The 25,252-nt window shown below is 38.7% G+C and overlaps 1 protein-coding gene across 1 annotated transcript in view; it reads left to right on the forward strand.

Moving 5' to 3' along the window:
- Nucleotides 1-25,252, forward strand: part of LOC118980204 (netrin receptor DCC-like) — a 90,428-nt gene that overhangs the window by 63,427 nt on the left and 1,749 nt on the right. Inside the window, exons 5-6 of the mRNA XM_037036688.1 lie at nucleotides 23,828-23,923; nucleotides 24,406-24,494. Coding sequence (XP_036892583.1) covers nucleotides 23,828-23,923; nucleotides 24,406-24,494 — 185 coding nt within the window. The remainder of the gene's footprint in view (nucleotides 1-23,827; nucleotides 23,924-24,405; nucleotides 24,495-25,252) is intronic.

Here is a 25,252-nt window from a genome sequence, read left to right on the forward strand (position 1 = left end):
GTAGGAGGGATCACAATCCTGATATCAAACTGTATTACAAGGCCACTGTAATCAAAACAGCCAGGTACTAGCATAAAAACAGGCACATAGACCAATGGAACAGAATAGAGAACCCAGAAATAAACCCAACTCTCTACAGTCAATTAATATTCGACAAAGGGGGCAGTAACATAAAATGGGGTAAAGATAGCCTCTTCGGTGTGCTGTTTTTTATGTTTCTTCTCCTTAAGGTTTGCCGAGATTCTTGGATTGGTGGGTTCATAGGTTTCAAATTTGGGCAATTGTTTGTAGACCATTATTTTTCAAGTAGTTTTCATTGTTTGCACGCTCACTCCTCATAGTCAGGCTCTTCATTTACACATATGTTTGGTGTGTTGGGCTGTATTCAGTTCACTGATTCTTTGTTTATTATTTTTATTTATTTTCTCTGTGTGTTTGATTTTTAATAGTTTCTATTACTAGGTCTCCAATAACGTGCGTTACCCCCTAAAGTGGCTAACCTGATCTTAATCTCATCTATTGTGTTTTTCATATTACACGTGATAGTTTTTATCTCTAGAAGTTTGGTTTGAGTGTTTTCTAGATAATCTATATTCTAGTGAATATACTCAAACTTTTTCTACCTTCTTGAACATAAGAAATGCTCATGTATGTAGATTCTTTTATGTATGTCATTGTGGATCTTTTTCTATTTATTATTTTTTTCTCTTCATTATGGGTTGTATTTTTCTACATTTTCAAAGGTATAGACAAATTCAATGTAACATAACTCATATGATATACTTTTTGCACATATGTTTTTAAGAGATTGTTTTTTTTAATTTTTGTGATGCTGGATATTTTTGTGGTTTATTCTAGAATGCAGTCAAGTTACTTGGAAAATTTTTGAACCTCTTGAGGTTTGTTTTTAAGCTATTACATGGTACTGGAGCACTGGTACCCTCCTTTAGCATGAGGCTAATTTGCCCTACTATTAAGGCAATACCTTCTAAGTACTGTACCTACATTTCCATAAATTATGTAAATTTTTCTTAATCTGGCTTTGGAAATCCATTTATTCCTAGCCCTGAGTGAGCACCAAATATTTTTTTCTTGCTAATATTGCTTATTCCTTCCCCAGGCTTGAAAGATTTCTTTATAACATTCACTGATAAAATACTCCAGTGGAGACTCAAGAGGGATCCCCCATAGACCCCCAGAACTCCCCTTCTGTGCATTTCTCTGCTCTCTGGTGCCCTCCCTCACAAACTTCAGTTGCTTTGCTGGTCTCAGACTCCCAGCTCTGTATGCTCCGCTGAGCTCGTCAAGGTCTCCCCTTTCTCTTCTGCAGCCTGAGCAATTTCTGCAGGCAATAAGGTCAGGGAACGGGTGGGTTGACTTTGTTTCTCTTCTCCTGGGGTACCACTCATCTGATCTGCCTGGTGTCCAACACCTGAAAACTTTGGTTTTGGGAAGTTGATCCAGGAAGAAGGGTAAATCAGGTCCCTATGAATTTGTATTGAACAGCACTGAAGTCCTCTAATAAACAATTATTTCAGTATGCCACAATTTTAACTTTTCAAAAATACCAAAAATGCCAGACTGCATTATATCTTTTCCCTGATTTCTGTCACGGATCTCATCAAAAATGAGCCCTAACTGTCATATTGTATTTTTGGAGATAAATTTAACTTGAGTGCTCTTAGAAATGGATCTCTTAGCCTGTGGAGAAATGAACCTTTATAACTCCCAGAGTGCATTCTGAGTTCAGTGAATACAATGTAAATTATAATGTTAACCTTAGCATCACCCCTCCCATCAAAAACTAATTCCATCCTGCATGGAATATAGAAGTTTCGAGCTTATGACATGCAAACATTTTAAATCAGAAAAATCAATGCACTTCAGCAGCCTCAAGAATCATTGACATTCATGAATAAAAAATGAATAAGCACCATGTAGAGAATGTTCTATTATTTTTAAATGAAGTACATTATAGGTGTCGGTTAACAAAATTCTGCTTTGTATTTTTTGAAGCAGGATGTGAGAAGAATGATGAAAATGATTTTTGAACCGAAGTTTGAAAAACCTGGTAACAAAATACCTATAGAAATAAGTCCTTCAGTGGTAAAGAAAATAAGGAAGGAGTGTACATTTACCCCGTCTTTATCTCCAGCTGTCTTATTCAGAGCATTTAACTATAGTGAAGCAATAATGAACACAAACTCCAGCTCTATTTCCAACTGCGGATCATCACAGATCATTGAAAAACTGTATCTTGCATGATGTAAAGCACTTCTAGGAGAAAGTCAACTTACCGTGTTGTTATTACTTTGCAATTTTGTTCTTTACACAGGGCGTCCCAGCTTATTTTCAAGTTAATATCAGTAATTTTACAATTTTACTCTGACAGTTTTAATGAGGAGATTCTAATGGAATTTCTACAAGGATATGTGATGTCTGTTGTTTATCTCAGATTTGAGTGTATGGGCATCTTACCTTTGCTGCATCCCTGTCATAATGTTTGCCCAGTATCTATGTTCTACATGTTATGATTAGAGTAAAAATGGTAATGAATCCAAAGAACAATGTATCTTCTTCTTTTTTCTTAGCATTTCATAATCCCTTTGAAATTCACCTGAGTAGATTTCAATGCTTTTCTTTTACAGATGTAAGTGAATTCAATATAACATAATGCACATTATCTGAATCATAATTTCATTTTCAAACAAGTTTGGCCATTTAGTTAACATGAGTCAAAACACCAAATGGATGAATTTTTCATAGTGCAAGCAGTTGCTTTATCAAAAAATGAAACAAAACACAAGATCTCTTATGGTAGATAGTGTGTTTGAAGACCAAGTGGTTTATCATTTCTTACCAATTGTTTCCCTATATTGCATATAATTGTATATTGATTAACTGTTAAGCATAAGACACCATGTTAAGGATTGGGAGAGATACTTAGAAATGTAAGGCATATTCCCTGACACATTCTAGGTTTATGTGATAAATATAAAAATTATTTTTTGGAAAGAAAAAATGAGGTCAAAGTTTTCTGTAAGAATGGTAGTTGCTTTGGTCAGTTGAAGTGTTACTTACCTATGATATTGGTAGCAATACTGGCATGAAACTTTGATTTTAAGGATGGGCAGGATTTATTTTTATGGGAAAAGACATGATGTGATATATACAAGACTGCAAAGTCAGTGGAAAGCAAGGGAGGTGTAAGGTCTAGTGAACAAATCAACTTCATGGTGAGTGAAAATTCATATAAGGCAGTTGCAGGAATAATAAATAGAGATAACTTGAAGGCAAGTTTTGGGAGGGAACAAAATCGAAACTCATTGTTCTTGGATTCCCCCATTCCTGAGTAATTCTAAGGATATACATTGTGTACTTAATGGTCATTTTGTTAAGGTACTAATTGATATCCAAGTGCTGATAACATGTGTGCAAATTATTTAGCAACTCCGTGAGTCTTACCCACCACCTAGCCTTTCTTCTCATCACCATATGTCCATTGTTATGCAAAAATAATGTTCCCTATTCAAAAAAGTCCTGGAAAACTGGAATCCAGGATTACACAGGAAGCTGAAACTACATTGCAATGGTCTTTGATGTCCACATTTGGTCTTCCTAATGTGCAGTTTAGTGATGGGACATAGCCACTACTCCACTGTTCGTGTAAGATAGTTATTGGTAAGTGTTCTTTTCCCCCTCACCCTGTAAAGAAAGTGATTAACCCATCATTATGTAATTAATCCCAGGCAGTACTGGTCTATTGTGCCTTTTACCCTGGGTATTTTCTTTAAGTGCTTTGTTCAACATCCAGAGCTTCTCCAGGTCAAGCTCCTGGAGAAGCTTGACTTCAGACAGTCAAAGTCTGTCTTCTGAAACCCTAATGACTGTGGAGAATCCTGACTCAATACACAGTGGAATGGCTCCTGGCTTATCCCACCATCTTGTCTTTGCATTCAGTCTTTCTCACTGTATCTGAGTGTCTTGTGATGATATGAATTTTGTTCCTTCTTAGGACTATGCTGGGCATTTTTCATTGTTTTGAGGATGATGGTACAGAGAGAGCTGACTGTGGAAAATAGTTAAGATTTAGATTATTAAATCTTATAAAGTTAAGAATTTAAAGAAGTTCACCTTTAATATGGCAAGTTAGTTCATTTGATAGTGTATCCAAATTGTCTCTGTTTTTCAGGTGCCCTGAAAGTGTGGTTGTGTGGGGGGGTATTTTAATGATCAATACTCCATTGTAAAAATGCACATATACTAGTCTTGAGACTAGTACAGATTAATTAGAAAATGAAGGATAGCAATCAAATACAATCTATTATTTCTAGCAATGTCTACCCTGAAACATATTAATCAGTTAATTAAGTAATTAGTTAGAATATCCAATATGAAAATTACCTACTTTATTTAACATAATCATTTGAGAGGGGCCCTTCATTGTACAGAGCCTAAATCTTAGACTATTTTATCCATACTTGGTAATATTATGTTGTCTTAAATTCTGCTCACTCAATAGGAATGGCCTTTCCCTAAACTAAGCATTTTACTGTTTCATGAGAATAAAAAGAAAATGGCCATTAGTTGGGAACTAGGAGGTTGTATTATAAATCATTAAAAGAAAAGCACAGCAAGTTGGGTTGTATTTCTGCTGCTTCATTGTATGTTAATTTATGTAAATAAGAACTAAAGGCAGACATAAAAAAGCCGGCTTTCACCCCTTAAACATCATGAGTAAACTCCTTTTATTAGTAGAGATTAAATATTTGTGCTGGCAGCTGGAGTGTTCCTGAGAAGTCCCGGTGTTATGAGCTAAGGGATCATATTCTTTTACAAGCATTTAAGTGAATGTCAACATAGCATGTCATTTGAGTGAACGTCACCTTTTTAACAATTAACAACAAAGTGACATTTTAGGAACTATTGATTCCTTAGATATGTCTCTTTATAAGGTGTAGTGGTTTGAATGGGGAACCTCACGAGTTATGTCCACCTCTTAACTCCCGGAAACTGTGCATGTGACCTTCCTTGGAGGAAGGGTCTTTGCAAATATAATTAAGTTAAGGATCTATAGGTGAGATTGTCCCAGATTCTTACATAGGCTGTAAATTCAAGGATGTATTCTTGTAAGAGGCACAGGATGGAGATACAGAAGGAGAAGAGGAGGAAGTCACGTGAAGACAGAGGCAAAGCCTGGGGAGGTGCATCTGGGGAGACCCCTGGCAGCCACCAGCAGCAAGGAAAGGCAAGGACGTCTCCTCCCTTAGAGCGTCCAGGGCAGGGGGTGGCCTCCCTCATTCCTTGGTTTCGGACTTCAAGCTTTCAGAATTGTGAGAGAACAGATTTCTAAACTTAAGTCACCAAGTTTATATAAATTGCTACAGCAACCCTAAAAAGGCCATACAAAAAGGTAACTCAATCTTAATTGCTTTTTCTCCATCTCCTCCTAAATTTAAAAGCAAAAAAATTTTTTTCTGAAGCAAGTACCATCTACTTTGTAAAGCGTTGTGACCGATGTTAAAACATGGAAAACTAAGAAAGAACTCAACGCAAAAGTAACACTATTGCTGAAAGAAAGCATAGAGTGACAGGGAATGACCATGTGAAAGGATTTTTGGTAGTGAAATTAGGTGAGTAAGACGAACTTTACAGTCACAGGCAGTATTACCTCAACTACCAAAGGCACTGTGCTTTTCTGGCTAGTCAAACACGCCTTTTATGTTCAACTCCAGAAGCAAGTTAGAAACGGAGTACAAAGGTCACATTCGTCTCTGTCTACCTTTCTTGTAATGGGGCCAGGCCTCCGTTTTTCAGTGAGAGACAGAAAAGGAACTTGGATGCGACACAATGAATTTGCACAGAGGCTTCTTTTCTGAGAGCAAAGCACATTTACAGCAAAGAAATCAAATTTTTTCTGCAAAAAAAATATGGAGCCAGGACTCATACCCACAAGAATAAAAGCAGGCAATTTATCTTTATGGTAATCTAATTCACAAGGTTTACACACCAATTAGTCATTTCTGAACAGAAATCAAAGAGCACTATAAAATAACTGAACAAAGCTGAACTTATGGAGAGGTTATAGAATTGGAGCAAAAACGTGATTATTTTCTTTTATACTTTACCCTATTCCTAACATTGTCTTTTGTGAATATGTCACCTCATGATCGTGAGCAATAATTCAATTCTCAATTATGTTCTATTTTTTTCAAATCTCTTGTATCATGGCCACACCACCTTTCATTATTTGAACTTGTAGAAAAACACTAGAGGCCGTTAATTTGACAATGGGGGGATGTGTGTTTAATGACATACAGAAATCAAAAGCATGGATGTGGGGGCGACTTTCCTTGCAAGTCCCCTCATGTGCCACAGATGAGAGTAAACATGACAGAGACATGATGTGATCTGCTTGGGGAGGAAAGGTGGCCAATCCCTCAAAGAGGAAGGGCCAAGAGCCGCCTGCTCAAGGGGCTTTTATTGGGTTTGTTTGCACGAGAATACAGGTAAGGATAAAATAATAGATATCATTCAAAGAACTATGAGGGCTTATGCTCAGTCAGGGTCAGATAGCTAACAAGGCCTAAAACTTTGAGAAACAAACTTCTTGCTTGGACCCTTATCATTTAAATGAGAGCATTCTAAGCAAAGCAGGTTTCACAGATTTTTACATATTCTTTCTTAGGCCTGATTTACCCCAGATACCCACTCTTTCCAGCACAGGGCTGCACTGCCTTCCCCATCATAGGCTTTTAGGCTTAAGTGGATTAGAGCCAGCAATTGTTTCTCCCCCAAGACAGAAATGGGGACTCAGGCTATGTCACAATAGCCAGGGGGGTGAGGGTCCATCAATCCCTCTTTGTTGCAGCCACCCCCCCACCAAGTCCTTCCATGATGGCCTCCCAAGTGAGTGTGTCTGGCCTAGGTTGCCCCTCTCTGAGGGGTCGTACCTGCCATGGACATCGACCATGCTTTGGGGGCAGGGAAAGAAGCAGAAGCAGCGCTTGCTGCCAGAGACAAGCTTTGTCTCCTGTGGCCCGCATTCGGGAGGTCACTCACTTAGCCATGGGGGGCAGTTACAGTTCCTGAAACCAGGCAGGGTGGTTCCCAACACATGGACACATGTATTGTCAACTGAAATCTATTTAAAGAATTTTTAATTACAAGTAGTATGAGTTCCATATCTTGGTAATGACAGGGTGAAAATGCCCATTGTCTCTCTTGTTGCCTTATTTGCCTGAAGGGAGAAGAAAGCAATTTGAAGTTCCAAAAAACCAATGCACACATCACAAGGATTCTTCTGTTGTTGGTCAGGTTGTCCTGACTTTGTGCCCTGGTTTCCCCACTCTGTCTAATGGGCATAATTAGCACCCCTGGCCTTGGGAAAAGCAACCATGGGAGGAGCAAACAGACCCTGTCAGTGTGGTGGAGGATAAAGTTATTGTTGAAGCATGCATCGTGTCTCTCTAGGAAAGTAAATATGGCATAGGCTATTACTATAAACATTTAAAATGTTTTTGTATGAAGACTCTATTTTTATGGTCTGTGAACTATATTTTATGTTAAACTTTGAGGAGAAAGCAAAAGGAAGCCTGGTATTAACCGTGTTCGATAAGGCAAGCAGATATTATTGCTTATGGTCTATATGGTAAACACTTAGGAAACTCACTAAATGTGTGCATTACAAATAATGGAAGCCTTGCACAGCCCATAATAATGATAAATGACTTACTGAGCACTTACTGCGTGCTGAGCTCTACACGTTTTACATGAAGCGCCTCCTTGGGTCCTCACAATCGCCCTAAGAGGAGACGCCATTGCCGTTGCCACCTTACAGACGAGGTAATGAGCTAGGTAAAGTCAGACTGAGGCCTGGGAGCTTCAGTGACTTGCACTGAAGCTCTTCACCAGTGACAGGACCAGGACTCCCACTGCCTGACTCTAAAGCATTCGTCGACCCCTGGGCCGTATCACAACAGGTTAAGTACCCTCCGCAAGCTAGCTTGTGAAAGTCAAGCATGGGCTTTCGAAATTGTGTAGCAGAGGGAGCCAATCCCTCTGAAGGTCTGGAGTAATTGTCTGAAATAAGTCATTTCTCCATACACATTTAGCACCTGAAGAATTCCTCGGGGATCTCTTGTTTTTCACTAAATCTGTAGAAGTTTGAAAGTCTACTTTTCTCCAACTGATCTTTCTTTCTTGCGTTTCTCTCTCTCTCCCTGTCTCTCTCTCTCTCTCACACACACACACACACACACACGCACACACACATGCACACCATCAGGTCTCTTTATGCTTCTTTCTCCAGTCTCTCACATATGTTTTCCTGTTCAACTACATTTTTCCACCCCAGCCATGCAGGTTTGCCCATAATATCATGAGAATATATGTGATTTAAATCATATGTCGAATAATGATAACTCTTTCTGTAACTCTCAAGTTGAACAATTTGTTTCCCGTAAGGACCATTCCACCTGTACCAAAGTGCAGCCCTCCAATGCGTTGCCTGGTTTCCCCAAAAGTCAGTGAGAAGACTGGGTTTAGTTATTACTATCCATGTCACATGTTAGAGTCACATGTTAGAGGTGCAAATGTAACTTTTTCAATATCATCATTATAATAAAAACGAATATAATTACTTGGATAAGTCTATTCAGCTAAATAGAGTTATTTGAGCATTAGTGTATTTGAAGTTTAACTCTGTAAAGTAACAACAATTCAGTCAACTTATATCAAGTGCCAAAGAGAGAAATAACATCGCCGATTATGGCTAAATAGAAAGAACACTAGACTGGGAATCATAGACTTCACTTTGAATATGACCCTTCTTTTAATTACCTTAGAGATCATTGACAAATAACAGTCTCGCCAAGCCCCAATTTCTACATTGCCAAATTAGAGATAAAATTACAGATTATTGAGGTTATTAAAGAGATTAGAGGTATAAATTATATAAAGTCACTTTAAAATATGTTTATAAAATTTTGCTTCTTCTTATTTCATAACTAAAGAGAAATCAGCCCTTTTTCTCAGGGACACCTACCTGCAAGCTTGGCTGGAAAGGTCCTTTTTGTTTTGCTGAGAAACTGGAGCATCAAATTGTGATGGATTTTCGTATCGAGGAAGGACAATGAATTCATCAGGGTTTTCCGGAGAAACCGAACCAGTAGGAGATACATACCTGCAAGTGAGAGACCTGGGAAAGCGAGCAGTGTGACTCAGCCCAAGTCCATAAGCCTTTGAAGCAGGGAGCTGAGGGTGTGAATCCTAGGGGCAGGAGAAGATGAAATGAAATGTCCCAGCTCATGCCTTAGGCAGGAGAAAAGGGTGAACTCCTAGTTTCTTTGTCTTTTGTTTTATCAAGTCCTTCGGTGTAATGGATGACACCCAGCCACCCTGGAGAAGGTGTTCTGCTTCATTCAGTCCACCAAGGTCAGCGAAGGTCACCCAGAAATAGCCTCACAGACACACCTAGAGATAATGCTTAATCGGGAAACCCTGTAGCCAATCAAATGGATACATAAAATTAACCATCATAAACACTAAGGGTGCCTCCTACTACGTGCACCAGATTACAGAATGCAAAGTGACTTGGAGAATTCAAAAATCCCAACTGTTAAGAAATATTTCCACAGAAATAAAGTAAAATAAATGGAGGTGGCAGTTTGGGGGTGGGGGTGGGAAATTGTTTGTAATTTTTACAGGTGTTTCCTATTCCCTTTTCATATATGTACAAATAATGTCATAACATCTCAATTTTTCCAGGTTTACCATTAACCTACTTAATTGCCTATACATGTTATTTTAGAAATTTAAAATTTATGCAATGGACAGAGTTTTTGAACTCTTTTTAAAATTTTTATTGTATTTTTTTCATTTCCATTTAGCCCCCTTATATCCCCTCCCCTCAACAGTCACCACATGGGTGTCCATGTCCACGCGTCCTTTTCCCCTTTTGCTCCGTTCCTCCACCTCCTGAGGCCACCCCCACCACAGCTGTCATCCTGTCCTCCATCCATGAGTCTGTCTGTATTTTCCTTGTTAGTTAAGTTTGTTCATTAGATTCCCCACATGAGTGAAGCCTTATGGTATTGGCCTTCCTCTGACTGGCTTACTTCATTTAACACAATGCTGTCCAAGTCCATCTATGCTGTGGCAAAGGGTAAAGTTTTCTTCTTTTTTACAGCCAAGTAGAATTCCATTGTGTAAATGTTGCATAGTTGTTTTATCCACTCATCTACTGATGGACATTTGGGCTGCTTCCCTATCTTGGCAATTGCAAATAACACTGCAATGAATATGGGGTGCTTATGTTCTTTGAATTAGTGTTTTGGGTTCCTTCAGATATATTCCCCAAAGTAGGATGGCTTGGTCAAATGGAAGAGACTGTTCTATATGGCATGGGCCCAGCTCCCACTTGGAGATGCACAGGACCCACACCCATGGTTAGGTGCTCCTGTGGGTCATCAGGCCTGCAATGTGCCTCGGCCTCTTTGAGTCTTGCTTTTGCTGGGAACGCCCTTACTCGGATTTGTGGCAAACAGTTACTGCAAAATAACTTCCTAAAATTCATGCTAAACCTTCCTAGGACCAGTGTAACCGGTCCAACCACTTTTGCCCTTTTCATTTGCAAATATCCCTCTTCTGTGATGTGTTTAGCAACATTGGCTCCTTTGTTGTCTGTGAAAGGTAACCACTTAAAGCAACCTGTGCATAGTAAATGAGGATCATCATGTAATGGGCCAAGAAACCCAATAAAGTCCAGTCATGGTAAGGGCCGAGGCTTTTTGCTCCCCTTGAGAGAAAAGCCATGCTGTCCCTCTTCCTCCACCGGACTCGGCAGTCTGTGTGAATGTCTCATTTCATCCATAGTGACATGGACACTGCGGGCCGGTGTCTGCATCAGTCAAAAGGCAGATCCATTTTTAATTTTTTGAAGATCTACTGAGGTTCTTCCACAGTGGCTGCACCAATCTGTATTCCCACCCACAGTATACAAGTGTTCTCCTTCGAGATATCACCTCACACCCATCAGAGTGGCTATTATCAATAAATCAACAAACAACAAGTGTGCTGGCGAAGATGCAGGAAAAGGAGTTTTTGAACTCTTATACAGCTTCCCTCACATGCACACAAACATACACACAAACACACACACAAACACACACTCACTATGAAGTTTCTCATGCTGGTAGAAATTTGCCCTAAGTAAACATCAATGCTCAAACCCCTGGATGAGAACCCACTTCGTCCATTATCCAATTTAATGGTTTTTGAAGTGATCAGTTCAGAAATCATGATAGCTGACAGGTAAAGGATGGGACCAGGAATATGTAAGTGTTCTAGTATTGAGCATTTGTTAAAACATCCACATATCTGGTGTTATCCTTACTATTTATAATCATAAGCAAAACCCGCAACACACTAGAATGAGCCTTCTTGTTAGAATTATTCATTTGAGAATCAGTGAGGCACAGAGTTCTCTGCCATCCAAAGGGCTGAGAGAAGTTTGGGTGATTGCTCAGGACATTTATGAGACCCACATGAGAATCTTTCACATCCAACAGTAGAAATACAGCAAATCCCTTTCCCACAAAACTGTAGTTGTCACAGATTTTGTATTCCAGGTTACAGAGGAAGAGCTTCTATCAAGCAGATGACTTGTTTTTGTCACAGGAACTTTGTTACAGGAGAATCACTCAGGAGAATACTTCCAAGAGACACGGGTCGAATCCTGACTCTACCAGCTGTAAGCTGTTTGACCTTGGCAAGAATATTTAATCTTTTTTAATGTCAAAATTTTACCTTTAATTCCCTTCATTTGGTTAGTCATTTTATTCATTGGACAAATTTGTAAAGTTTTTCACTACATATCTGAAACAATGATAGACACTGGGAGTATTAAAAAATAAAAGTAAGCCCTGGCTGGCGTAGCTCAGTGGATTGAGCGTGGGCCTGCAAACCACACGATCGTGGTTCGATTCCCAGTCAAGGCACATGCCTGGGTTGCAGGCCAGTTCCCGGCAGGGGATTCACGAGAGGCAACCATACATTGATATTTCTCTCCTTCTCTCCTTTTCTTCCCCTCTAAAGATAAATAAATAAAATCTTTCAACAAATAAATAAATAAATAAAAGTAAAAACTGGTACCTGCCTTCAATGTGAATGTGCATGAGCGTGCTCATGTCTCATGGAACACATATGCATTAAAGGTGAGAGCTTGTGAAATATTTCATAACAGTTGGGATTTTTGAATTCTCCATATATACATATATATTTCTGAATTCTCTATATAAATAATCAGCACTGTTCTGAAACAACCTGATAACTATCTTATTGTTTTTTAGAAAAATCTTTCCGTGGATGTTCTCTTCTTGTTCCCTCCAAAGGCACTGTCTTTGACAATAGCTCCACTTACTCGATGTTAGCAAGGCCCATGGCCAGCCAGAGAAAGGCAAGTTTCACGCATGGCCTTTTTTACAATTGTGGAAGGCTGTGTGATTAGTGCAGTAAGTGTGAGAATGCACACTTAGGCTTTGCCACTCACAGATGCATGAGCACATGTGAACACTCAGAGCCCTTTCCCCTTCTCACTAGCCAGGAATGACATTGAAGTAGACTTGGAGATGCAAGTGACACATTGGCAAACCAGATCACCAGTGCAGCACGGGTCACTGTCAACTCTTCCTTTTACCTTCTCTAACTTGCTGTATTCTGGTGTCTCTCTATTATAGCAGCTAGGTCTGTATCCTAACTAATATGATATATTTGTGACAAATACACTTTATACCATATTTGTTGTCTTGAATCCTGGAAATTACATTATTTGTTACTATTAATCAGTGAAAAATATTTTTGATTCATCACTTAAACTACTACTGTATTATTTAGCCATCTCTCTAATTATACTTAACCTAGTTTAATATTTTAAATTTGAGTTAAATTTTCTTATAATAATTACAGTGCAGGAAAAATTGCTTATGCTCACATAGGAAACAAGCATTTTAGTCTGTGACCCTCCTGCTTCCCAATAAATGCCCAATAAAATAAAATTCTTGAACAACAAAATAATTTGAGCATTTTTTTCTATGTATATTCTTTATTTTTTTTTATTTTTTTAAATTCAGAAAGCATTTTTATTGACCGGCCAAAGTGTTTTAAAGCTTGTGATTTTCTGATGACAATTTTTGTTTGGGATTTGAACTTTATTACAGCTTTATAATATTTTTAAATTTCTCTAGTCTTAAGTGCCACCGGGTTGTTTTGCTATTTGACAAAGTCTACAAATTGTAGTTACAGAAGTCCTACATATATTTCTGAGTTAACTTTTCAACTTGATCTTAGCATTGTGTAGAACACATAAGGACTTTGTAAATACAGGGTCTAGCAGAAGTGACACCTCCTTGAGTGTGGTAGGCAGAGTCATAATGGGTATAATAATTTATAGTTTTAATTTGAATATTTCACCTGAAGTGTCATATGGTCTGCTTGAGTATGATATTGTTATGTTACAGAATTACCTGCTTATGATTTTGTAATAAAAGATTTTGTAAGAAAAGGGGGGTTGTTTGTGCTGGACCCTGCATAGTGGCTGAAGTGAATATAACTAGTAAAGATGAGAATGCCACTTTCAGTCCAAGAGTGTGGGTAGGGGCACACATAGAACACAGTGTGATGCTTGGCCAACAGACTAAAATTCAGAGAAACAGATGAGTGCTGCCCACCTGAACATTTCCCTAAGATGTTGAACTCTTACTCCAGTGAGACTGCTGTTTACATTGTCTTTGGGAATCTTCACTGAGAAAGGCTTTTAGAAAGTGCAGCATATCCTTTTGAATTCCTTCATCAATAGAAATTTTTATTAGTGGATTTGACCTAATAAATCAACCAACGGCGAGTCAAGACCCAGTATAATAAATAACACAAACAACAAATTATAAACCAACCTTTCAAGTCAAAAAAGGTCTAAACATGGCAAGATTATCTTTCTACTCGCAGCTTGTTTGAAGTTTTGTTTCTCCTTTAAATCATACATTCAAAATAGACAGAAGCAAAACCAGAGACACCTCAATCTACAAATTGTATTGACTTGTGGAATTATAGCTGACCCTGGGTGACTCTATGATTTCAAAGGGAGTGGGGCGAGTGAGTGTCAGGAGGAGAGAGAGTAGCTTGGTCGGAAGCACCATTTGTTTCCTTTCGTGTCCTATGAAGACTTAGATGAATGGCCATTTCCCGTGAGTGCACAGACCCGGGAGGGAAAGTCAAAATGTTTCTGCATACAGCTTCCACAAGGGGATGGTTCTTGTGGCATTTAAGAGACAGAATAGGCATCAGAGAAAAAGTTAGGACACCCCCCCAAAAAAAAGAGAAAGTAAAAAAAAAGTTCATTTTAATCTATAATGAATAGTTATAAGAGGTCAATTTAGGTCATAATAAAATAAAAAATACTATTTATTAAATGTCAACCCAATATCTAGTTATTTTAAAATATGTTATCATTTTAATGCTGTTCTCTTTAGCTTTTTATTTTGATGAGATCCTATTTGTTTATTCTTTCCTTTATGTCTCTTGGTCTAGAGCAGGGGTGTCAAACTCATGTTCACCAGGGGCCACATCGGCTTGTAGTTACCTTCAAAGGGCCCAATGTAACTTTAGGACTGTGTAAATGTAACTGCTCCTTAACTGGGGGCTAGGAGCTCAGTGCTGCCACCAGATAGAAACTGGGTTCGAGGCTGGATAAAAGAAGGGGAAGGCTGGATTCAGCCTGCAGGCCTTGTGTTTGCCACCTGTGTAATAGATGGCATGGTGGGGTAAACATGGAGACAACTGTACTTGAACAATAATAAAAATAGAGAATGTAATATCATATAGTATAATATAATGTTATGTTACGTTACGTTATGTTGTATTATGTAAACAATAGGTACCTTAAATAAAGGTACTGCAATTCACATTTACGGATTTTAAAAAAGACGAAGATGGAGCTTTGAAAAGTTGAGAAAAATTGCTCAAAAATATTTATCTTTTAAGTAGACAAATTGGCTTCTAACATAAGTATGTCTAATCCCATGCCATGCCCTTTCCACTTACCAAATTCTTACTGGATTTTTATCCCCTTGTGGTAAAATGGCCTGGGAGGAAGAATTCCGCCCTTCTGAGCCTTACTCCTGAGTGCTCAGTGATTCTTACTGAAAGCTGGCGCCTGTAAATTCAGCCAGCTCACACCCAGCAGCATGCTAAGTGGAGTTTATGTCTCTAAATGCTCTCCTCTGGCTTCTTATCTTTTTCCAGGTTCTAGCTAAACAAGATTCTGGAGAAAGGCTAGCCTGGCCACGTGTTGTCCCTCCACAACTGAATAAGCTACTGGTTTTTTTACCTTTTCTCTTTTCTTACACTAACAAGTTGTCTATTGAAACCCAAAATTATACCAGTAATGTTATGTTATGTTGCTAGGACCAATAAGCCTAGTTTGCCTCTTATTTTACTGACTTCCTGATATTAACATCATTTTTGGTTTTTTTCTCATAAATCCAATTTTACTGTTAATGCTGGCATTTGGTTGATTTTTGGCTCAGCTCATTTAAGTCTACTTGATTTTCTTTAATTTTTTTCTCTCCTTATTCTTTCTATTCACCTCAAGACAAGCTGAATTAGTAACTAAAATACTAGTTGATTTTCTTGAGAACTTAGGTCAGAAACTGTATTTGTTTATGAGCAAATGGCCTAATGCTATTATACTCTTATAATTTATCATTGGTAGTTATTTTTACCAGGTCCTTATTCTGACCTAATTATTCCAATTTCATTTCTTCATGTTTTATTAAAGCATGGATTAAAAATGAATTCAATTTTACCGCCACCTTAGACTTATCATTAATTTAATGTCCCTTTCCATTATTAACAAAGTTATTTTCCATATAGATATATTTCTTTGAATTTAGTATATATTCAAATGAGCAAAAAATCCAAATTTTAGAGTACAGAATTGAAAATCCTGAGTACTCAAAGTCTTATCAGTTGAGGCAATCTATTGCCATGTGTGTAGAAATTAGTATGTGCATAAGAAATTGAATCAGGTACAAGGCAAATGTGTTATTTTTAACTTCAAGTGTAATGTATGTATTCAACTTATTAAATTATATTTCAGCCCAAGCTATGCAATCATAGTGAGTATCGTAGTGAGTTATGTCAAATTCGAAGGGAAAGATAGCAGCAGGAACAGTCATATTGAATCTACTCTATCTGCCCTTGGCATTGTCCATGAGACTTCAGTAACTATGGCAACACCGTGGGAGAGAAAGGTAAACAGAGCTTCTATATAGGTGTGCTGTCCTACACCACAGTCCAAATGTGGCTATTTAAACATGAATATATTAAAATTAAATAAAATGAAAAACATAAGTTTTTAGTCAAGCTATTCGCATTTTCAGTGCTTTCTGCTTAACAGGAAAATGTGGCTACTGACTGCCACATTGGATCGTCTGCTTAATAGGAAAATGTGGCTACTGACTGCCACATTGGATCGCATGGATAGGGAACATTTATGTCACCCCAGAGCGCGCCAGAGGACAGCACTGGTTTATAGCCCTCAGTGGGTTACCACTCACTGGCACTTAGTCTGAAACTACAATATGTAGAGAAATGATAACTATGATTTTAAGTAAATACACCCATATATGCACACAGGTTGCATGTCACCTGAGTGCTTGAGTCGCATCTATTTGACATATTGCATGATTAAATGTCAGCATGCTGGTAACTGAAGACATTGCCCAGATAAAGGCAGGAAGCTGAGTAAATATAGACGCTGACAGATTGCACCAGTGACTTTGATATACACGCAGGTACACACACATAGCCTCAGACACTTGTTGAATGAAAGGCAACATCAAAGTATAAAATAATAGTCACCATGATGTACACTAGTATGCCATGATGTGAGGAGAAAATTAAATGGTATTTATGTGATGTTCATAATACTTTACTAAGAAATAAAAAAGTTTCCTTTCATCTCTGCTTAAAGTGATGCATGAAAAACCAAAATTACTGGTGTCTGTGTCATATTCCTATTTGTCCACTTAAAGAGAGTCAAAGCATGGGGGCCTTGGCCCCTGCCATCTTCCCAGGTTTATTCTGCAGTGGTCCATGGGTGGACTTGAGAATATAGAGCAGACCTGGCTTTGATTTGAGCATTTCTACTTAGTGAGCTCCGTGACCATGACTGAGCCTTCGTTTTCTGTTCCCTGGAGTGGGACAACCTTGCACCTACTCCTTCGGTCCCTGTGAAGATAGGCATGGCAGCATTGGTATCTGGTGTGGTGAGTGCCAATAAACAAGGATGTTAGTCATTGTATGATTTTTGTCCTCTTTCCTCAGCACCTGTGTTTATGTTTGTATCATTCTTTCTCTTTGTACCTTGTTTCCACTTCTTTGCTCCTTCTGCCTCTCCCCTAAAACCCAAAGAAATGGGTGCAGAGGAGGGAAAGAGCCCAGGAGCTCAAGGAGAAAGGAGGTAGGGCTAGAGGAAAGGGTGGAAACCCTTTGTAAAAATGAAGGCTATGCTTTCTTCTTTTAGTTCCTAACTACAACTTTTTATTTTATTTATTTATTTTTGTTTTATTTTATCTCTCTGCGCTAGGGAGTCCATTTGACTGGCTTTTAAACCAAAGCAATGATGTTTGCTTGAATGAACTAAGTAGTGTACCTACGTTCACATCTTTCCCACCTTTCTTGGGCTACGTAGCTCTGAGGAATTAATTCCCCTAAAAGTACAATTTGAAACTTATTCAAAATGTTCTTCAACTCACCATCTCTTATTCAGTAAAAGGAAAGTAGCACAGAAGATCAGGCTGAACTTGGGGAATTAGAATTCTCCCCCTTACTGTTCAGAAGGTGATCATCATTCATCCATTCAATAAATATGTATTGAGTACTCACTGTCTGCCAGCCACTAGGTTAAGGTAAGGCATAAATAAAATAGGGAGTGTGGGGTCATTAACCAAGGGCCTAATTAGGCATCCAGCAAATGTTACTTACCCCAGAGCAGCCTGGGCAGAGGAGGAGGAGGCTGAGTGGGTGTGTGGGAGGAGGGACGGTCACGGTCCCCGGGTTCTGATCTCAGCCTCCATGACACTCTGGCCACTTTGAGCTGTTCACTTGCACTTGCTTACTTCACTCTTTCTCCTCAACGTCTCTTCATCAAAAGAGTCAGCAAACCTGCCAGATATCTTCTCTTACAAAGCCCTCTGATTTGTGAGCAATTTGCTCTATTTTTTCAAAAAATTCTGACACATCTTCTACTTTAAAAAACACATCAAGGCCAGGTTTTTTAAAAAAACATCCTTACGTACCCTAGAAAGCTTATAACCATATCTCATTTATAGTAGATGCTCAATGACAATTGATGAGTGAAGGAACGAATGAATGAATGAAGAAGAGTTGAACCTGACTATGCAAGTGAGAGGTGGAAATGGGGCCCAATCTTTTTGGGTTCATATTTTTCTGAACCTGTACATGTCAGAAGGTGTAGTATGGAGTCAAGAAATCTGAATTCTATGTTCAGGTTGATTAGAAGCTTGCTTTTAAACTTCCACTAAGTAATTTATCTTTCCAAGTCTCACACATTCACCAACGCGACAAATACTTGTTAAGCACATTCTATCTGCCAAAGACGGACACATTTCTTAGAAACTTAATGTTTACCTAATTTCCCGCCTGATTTGACTTTGGTAAATTAAAAAAAAAATAGCTTAGTTCTTCTTTGAACTCAAATACTTTCTCACACAGAATAGCTAAGTATCTAGTACCTGCAAGATTGGTTAATGGGCAGGTCATGTTATAAATCCGACCATTCTTTGGGGGGTGTTCCTAGGGGGGAAAACAACATAAGGGTGCTAGTTAGATTGGCTATTAATGAAACCTGTGAGTGCATATCGATCATGAGGTAGAATTGAATACTGTATGTATTACATGGTAACGTCTTTCTCAAATATGAATTGCTCTTCCTTTTAAGAGATCAATACAAGCAACTGTATTTGAACTTGCTAAAAATGTGAATATATAGGCTTGAAAATATATCAATTGCCTCTGAAAAATGAAGTATGGTAGCATTTTCTTATTTTGATACTCTGTGAATGAAATCATACTGAAATAATTTGGTATTTGGTGGGTGTCCATGGAAATTATTTTTAATTATGGGTATTCTGAGTGACTCCACAGATTTCGAATGATTGATCAGACTTTCATCATTATCTGATGGACAATGTATTTATTGTATTTGCTCTCTACTGTATTTACTGTAATACAGCAAACTGCATTTGCTCTTTACTCATTACACTGAATTAAGCAGTTTGGGCCCAGTGGGGTCAAAGGTGTCCAGAAACATTTACCATCCGACAGCTGTCCAGTGGCCTGTACTTCGTGCATGTGGTAGCCTAGCCCACTGCAAGGAGCAGGCGTCTGCTTTGGGAAAACAGCTACCACCGGCCTCTAATTGACTTGTTGGCAGTGTGAACAGACAGGGCAGAAGATGCAGGGACGAGGCGACTGGGCCCGGCCAAGCACTTGGCATGGACAGGGCCACTGAGTGAAGTTCATACATAATCCATAATAAATAAAGGACTACATGCTGTCAATCTGGCACATGCCAGTGGCATTTAATTCATGTAAAATATTAATTAAAATAATGCTAGACCTCACTGGAGTTTGTTACTCAGCACGGCATCTTGGTCAAGCCCCAGAGAAGCTGTCTGCAGGCTTCTTGATTCATTGCTCCTACCCCAGAGAACCTCATTCATCTTACTACCTTCAGGCGAGTCTCAGCATAAAGCTCTTAGAATAATGGGTCCCTCACCTACCAGGTTTCTGGGGAAGGAAAACCAAAACTTCTCCCTATTACTCATTCTTTGTCTTTACAGCCCCTATAATCTATAAATGTGCATTTATTCCGTTTTATCTCCCTAGCCACAGAGAAGATACTGGCCAGGAACCATGTATTTTGGATGTGGAAGGAATTATTAAGCATTTCATTAGCCTCCTTTATCTCAATTCAATGTATACTATAATAAAGGTTAGCCTTTACTATAACAATGATGAAAGTCTGATCAATCATTTGAAATCTGTTGGAGTCGCTCAGAATACCCATAATTAAAAATAATTTCCATGGATACCCACCAAATACCAAGTTATTTCAGTATGATTTCATTCACAGAGTATTAAAATAAGAAAATGCTGTCGTACTTTATTTTTCAGAGGCAATTGATATATTTTCAAGCCTATATATTCACAACATTTTTAGCAAGTCCAAAAAATAAATTTACCATCATAATTATCATTAAGTGTATTTCTGAACAATGGTGTCTGAACATAATTAATGATTAATTCATTTGGAATTCATTATGGTAATATTAAATGTGTTTAACTCATTTGATGCTTCTATAGAGGGAGCAACTCTATGCAATTCTTTTGTGATTTACTGATTTTAAAGTTTAAGAGCTCTGAGCATGTGCAGGATAATAGCTCCACATTGCTCTCTAGTGGTGTGCCCGTAAATGACACCCTTCTTTTGTATGGGGTGAAACCTCTCATTCTCCTTTGCTCCCCATTCATTCACTCTCACAGCCTATTTCCCCCCAATACACACTCAGATGTGGTACCTCCATCACAGTATAAAAGAGGATCAAAGTAGTATAGTCCTCTGTCCACCATTAATCAATAGCTCACTAATATTTTTACTGTTGTCGTTCAGGCTGATTCAGTATCAGATCAAGCTTTATTGAGTAATGGAAAGATCTTCCTTTCTCAGTAGGTCACATGCAGTTTGACAAAAGCACTGTGCTGAGGCCAGAGAGAGCAGGTAGAGTATAAAGTACATAAATAAAAGCTCCTTGAAAAAGCTGCAACAAGGGGTTATGGAGTTGTCCCAGGTCTTATTTCCTGGGTTACCTTCAGAAAGAAGGGAACTTTTCTGAACCTCAAATCACTAACAGAAAAAGATCGGACCAAAAGGACCAAGACCCCTACTTTATACGATATTCTTTACCAGTTACAACTCCATTGCATTACCTTTCCTGAGACTAAGCCATTACCACTTTTTATTTAAATTTAAGATTGGTCTCCCCTAATGTGTGCACACCATAGTTAGGATTGTGGAACTTAGTGATTCATGATCATTAATTCACCCAACAGCTAGTGAATGGTACAACTTCACAGTCTTTGCTACAGCGCCCTATACCATGGTTTGACCTCAAGTAGAAGAAGCTGCCATTACTCAGAGGACTAGCGACTTGACGGGTTTCAGTATTAGCCAGGGTCTGTATGGAAATGACAGCCACCTCACATTGACTGTGGGAGAGAGATTAAGAAATGATGAATATCGCACAGCAGCCAGACAGAGGATAGATGATGTGCACATATTGGAATTCCAACTGAGACAAAAATTCAAACCAGGAAAATGAGAATGAACCAGTTCAGGTGCGGTGCGTGTTTTCTTTTAAATGAGAAGCAATATGCATGGGAAAAAAACTAAAAGCTAATAGTGCAGAAATGGTAGAGAGAGTTTTACAGAGTATCTTGTCTTAGGAGGTATAAACTGGGCTGTTGGGAGGTGGGGGCCGAGACAGAAAGGCATGATGGCCGTTCTGACATGTGTGGGGTGAATCTCTCTGATGATTCGTGACAAAGGGATTGAGAAAAAACCAACTCAGGCACAAAGAAACAGTATGGTGATTACCATAGGGAAGGGAGGGAGGGAGAAGAGCATAAACAGGGGATAAATGGTGACGAAAGAGGCTTGACTTTGAGTAGTAAACATACAATACAATATACAGAGGATGTATTATAGAATTGTACATTTGAAACCTCTATAGTTTTATCAACCAACATCCCCCAATAAATTAAACCAATTTTTAAAAAAAAAATCTTAATGGATTTATGCATTCATATTTATTGGTTGTGTTTAAATTAATTGCAACTTCTTTTTTGTGGAAGCTCAGATCATCCTTGGATCTTTGGTCTGTGGGAGCCTCTTCAAGTTGATTCCTAAATCCATTTGCCATGAGCCCATTAGTCTTCGGTTGTTTCCCCCCTGTCTGGGATGCTGGATATTTCAGACTCAACTGATGTGAGCCTGAATCATGTCAGACCAGAGTCAACCTGTTCTCCAACAGGCCCTTGTTTCCTGCAGTGGGAAGTACTTGCTCAAAATCCAAGTCTGCGTGCTAGGGATGCTTGTTGTTATTCAGTCACTATTGCTAGACTTTCTCGGTGGATAGAACTACAATAGAGATAGAATACCTTTTGGGTTTATTTTCATTTTTTAATGTATTCTATTGATTATGCTATTACGGTTATCCCATTTTCCTTCCTTTATTCCCCGCGACCCTGCACAACCCCTCCCATCCACATCCCGCATCCCCTCCCTCAGTTCATGGCCATGGATACCTTTTGAGTTTAAAACAGATTTTTCTAATTAAATTTTGGAACACAATACTTAACCTTTCCTATTTTAAATCTATATGTCCTTTTGTCCCCATCAGGACCTGGTTCTCAAGGACACAGCAGATGGTGGAATTAGAATTGTTTATGATTATATAGTATCCCATATTGTAGTAGTCTCAGAATAACAACAATAATAGTATTACCATAAATAATACTTACTGAAACATATTTATATATGCTATCCCTATTGTCCTTTAATTTTGTCTATTATTATAATATATGTTTAAAATCAGAATATGTAGTCTTTCAAAATAAAAGCTCTCCCTTTCAACTCTCACTTAGTCTTAGCTCATTTAATTTATTATTGACCAGTTAGCTCAATATCTCCCCTAGTTATTTCAAATGTCTAGAGCTAATTTTCTAGCAGTTTTCAGGACCAGGAGAACAATATCCCTGATTACCTGCAGGTTGGTAACAGTTTGGTGTGCCCTTCGTATTTAACGTTAACTTCTGTTGACTATAAAATGCTTGAATACCACTTTCTTACCTTGAATATCTCAAATAAATTACTTCAATTTCTTCTGGCATAAAGTGTTGCCATCAAAAAGTCTGATCATTATCTAATTACTGCCCTTATAAATCATGTATTATTTCTGTTTTGATATGTAAAAAAAATTAAGTAAGCAAACACTTCTTGGATTACATTTTTTAGTATTTTTTTCTGTTTTGTTTCTTTGGTTTTCATCCTCAAGGACAACTATTACTCAAATGTTAGGTTGTCTCTAGTATTTGTCACTTTCTCCTGAATTCTTTTTTATTCTTCCTTAATTTCTGAGTTTTTTCTCCTTGTTTTATTTATTCATTGATCTAGATACCCTCCATTTCTGACATTTTTAAAATAGCACATTGCAGGTTTGATCTGTGTTTCTTTGTTATTATTTATCCTTTTGTGGGTTGTGTGTGTACTCACCTGCAGGAATGATACTCTCCTCGTTTTATTTTATTAGAAATTTAACCTTAACAGATTCCTGTTGCTTTCTTTCACGTGATTTGTTCCCTGCACTCCCACAAGTTCAAGTAGCTTTTGTAATCACACAGAGCTCCTCCCATTCCTGTCATTAGGCCAGAGCTCCCGTCTCAGTGCCCTGGAGCCGGTGGGTCAGATTTTTTGCTTTTCTATTAAGTTACTCGGTCTCTGTTTACGTGAAGATTCAGGAAGCTCTAAAACATGTGTTGCCCCCACTACCACCCTCTTCCCAGAACCAAACTCACTCATTTTTAACACACAATTAACTTAATAGATTACATTAAATTTGATTTATCCGGAGTATTTCAGTACACTAAATAAATCAACGTGTTCACATTCTTTCTGCTTTTTCTCCAGAGTCGAGTTCCCATTATGTAATCTCCCTAAAAGCTTTCAACAATGCAGGAGAAGGTGTCCCTCTCTATGAAAGCGCCACCACCAGATCTGTGACAGGTAAGCCGAGGTAGTTAATCCTGTTGTGATGAGTAGCCGCAAACTTGTTGTGATGGAATTTGAGGTATAGAAAAATAAATAAATAAAAGAAACACCAGAAACATATGTAGTCATGTTCCAAGCCTCGTGTGTGTAAACACACAAACTTTATTATTTGGGGGGTTTTCAAATGAAGTAAAAGAAATTCAGTCTATAGATCAGTGTATGGACTTAGAGACATAGATCTCTCACTGTCTCTCTTCTCCAAGTACCTTCATATCTTTGTGCCCTGGTATCACTCTTCATTCTCCTGAGCAGCTTTTCTGAGATCCACGCAAATTTGATGAGCAGGCCTTTGAGCAGAGGCTGCCGAATGCCTGAAGGAACACTTGCTTCTCTGTGGAGGGTCCTTCCAGCTACTGTGACGAGGATGAACTGGCTCCTGGGGCTGGATTGGACTGGCAGAGTCACACAAGTGGCTTCTTCCTGGGTTGCGCCTGCAGCTTACCCAGTAGTGCCGAGGCCTCCGGACATTAAAGGGATTGGCTGCTTCTGGACCGTGACCTCTAGGAATTCTCATGTGAGCGGGACGGTATAGGCAGCACACAAGAGAGCACGTGCCCAAAGAACTGAGGAAAGGATGGATAAGAAAGTGCCATCTAAGCCACTTATTTGTGACCAAGGCTGGGCTTTTTCAACACAGAATAAGTGAGACCTCTGTGGGTCTGTTCAGATGCTAGAAAGTCACATGACCACCCCCAACAGTCTTGCGTCTGAATCTGAAAACAAAATCCAAGAGTTTCGTATCTTTAATGAATGAAGAGTTTGATCCCAAACTCTTTCAAAACCCACAACCTTCAGACCTTGGAGAACTGATTGGCTACTTTTCCCTTACTGAGAACACAGGGTCCAAGGGCAGGATTTCATAGTGGGCACCAGAGGACGTGGGGAATTGCCGAGGGCCTGAGTGTGATGTCCTGACAAGCAAGTAGGAATACAGAAGCATAAAATAACCAGTGGAATCCTGTCGCTTCTGCTGTCACCTAACTTTATGTGAGCTCTGTACCATTGGTCTCCACACACATGAGCTCCAGCCATAGACCCTTTGGAGAACACACCATTGCCACGTGGATTCACAGTTGTTGGGATGCATTCTGGAACTGCGGCTCCAAAAAGCTCAACAAGTCATGAAAAATAAGCTATACTAAAATTCAGAAGTAGCAGGATTGAGTTATTAGCATTTCTGGAAGAATTACTAATTTTTAAGAGGTTGCTATTAAATGTATTTTTCCTAACTATACAGAGATAAGGCAATGGGTGTGCTTTACACCCAGAGTGTAAAACACAAGG

This window comes from Sturnira hondurensis, unplaced genomic scaffold, assembly GCF_014824575.4.
Source record: "Sturnira hondurensis isolate 20B ecotype Veracruz unplaced genomic scaffold, ASM1482457v3 Scaffold0001872, whole genome shotgun sequence".
Classification (NCBI taxonomy): domain Eukaryota; kingdom Metazoa; phylum Chordata; class Mammalia; order Chiroptera; family Phyllostomidae; genus Sturnira; species Sturnira hondurensis.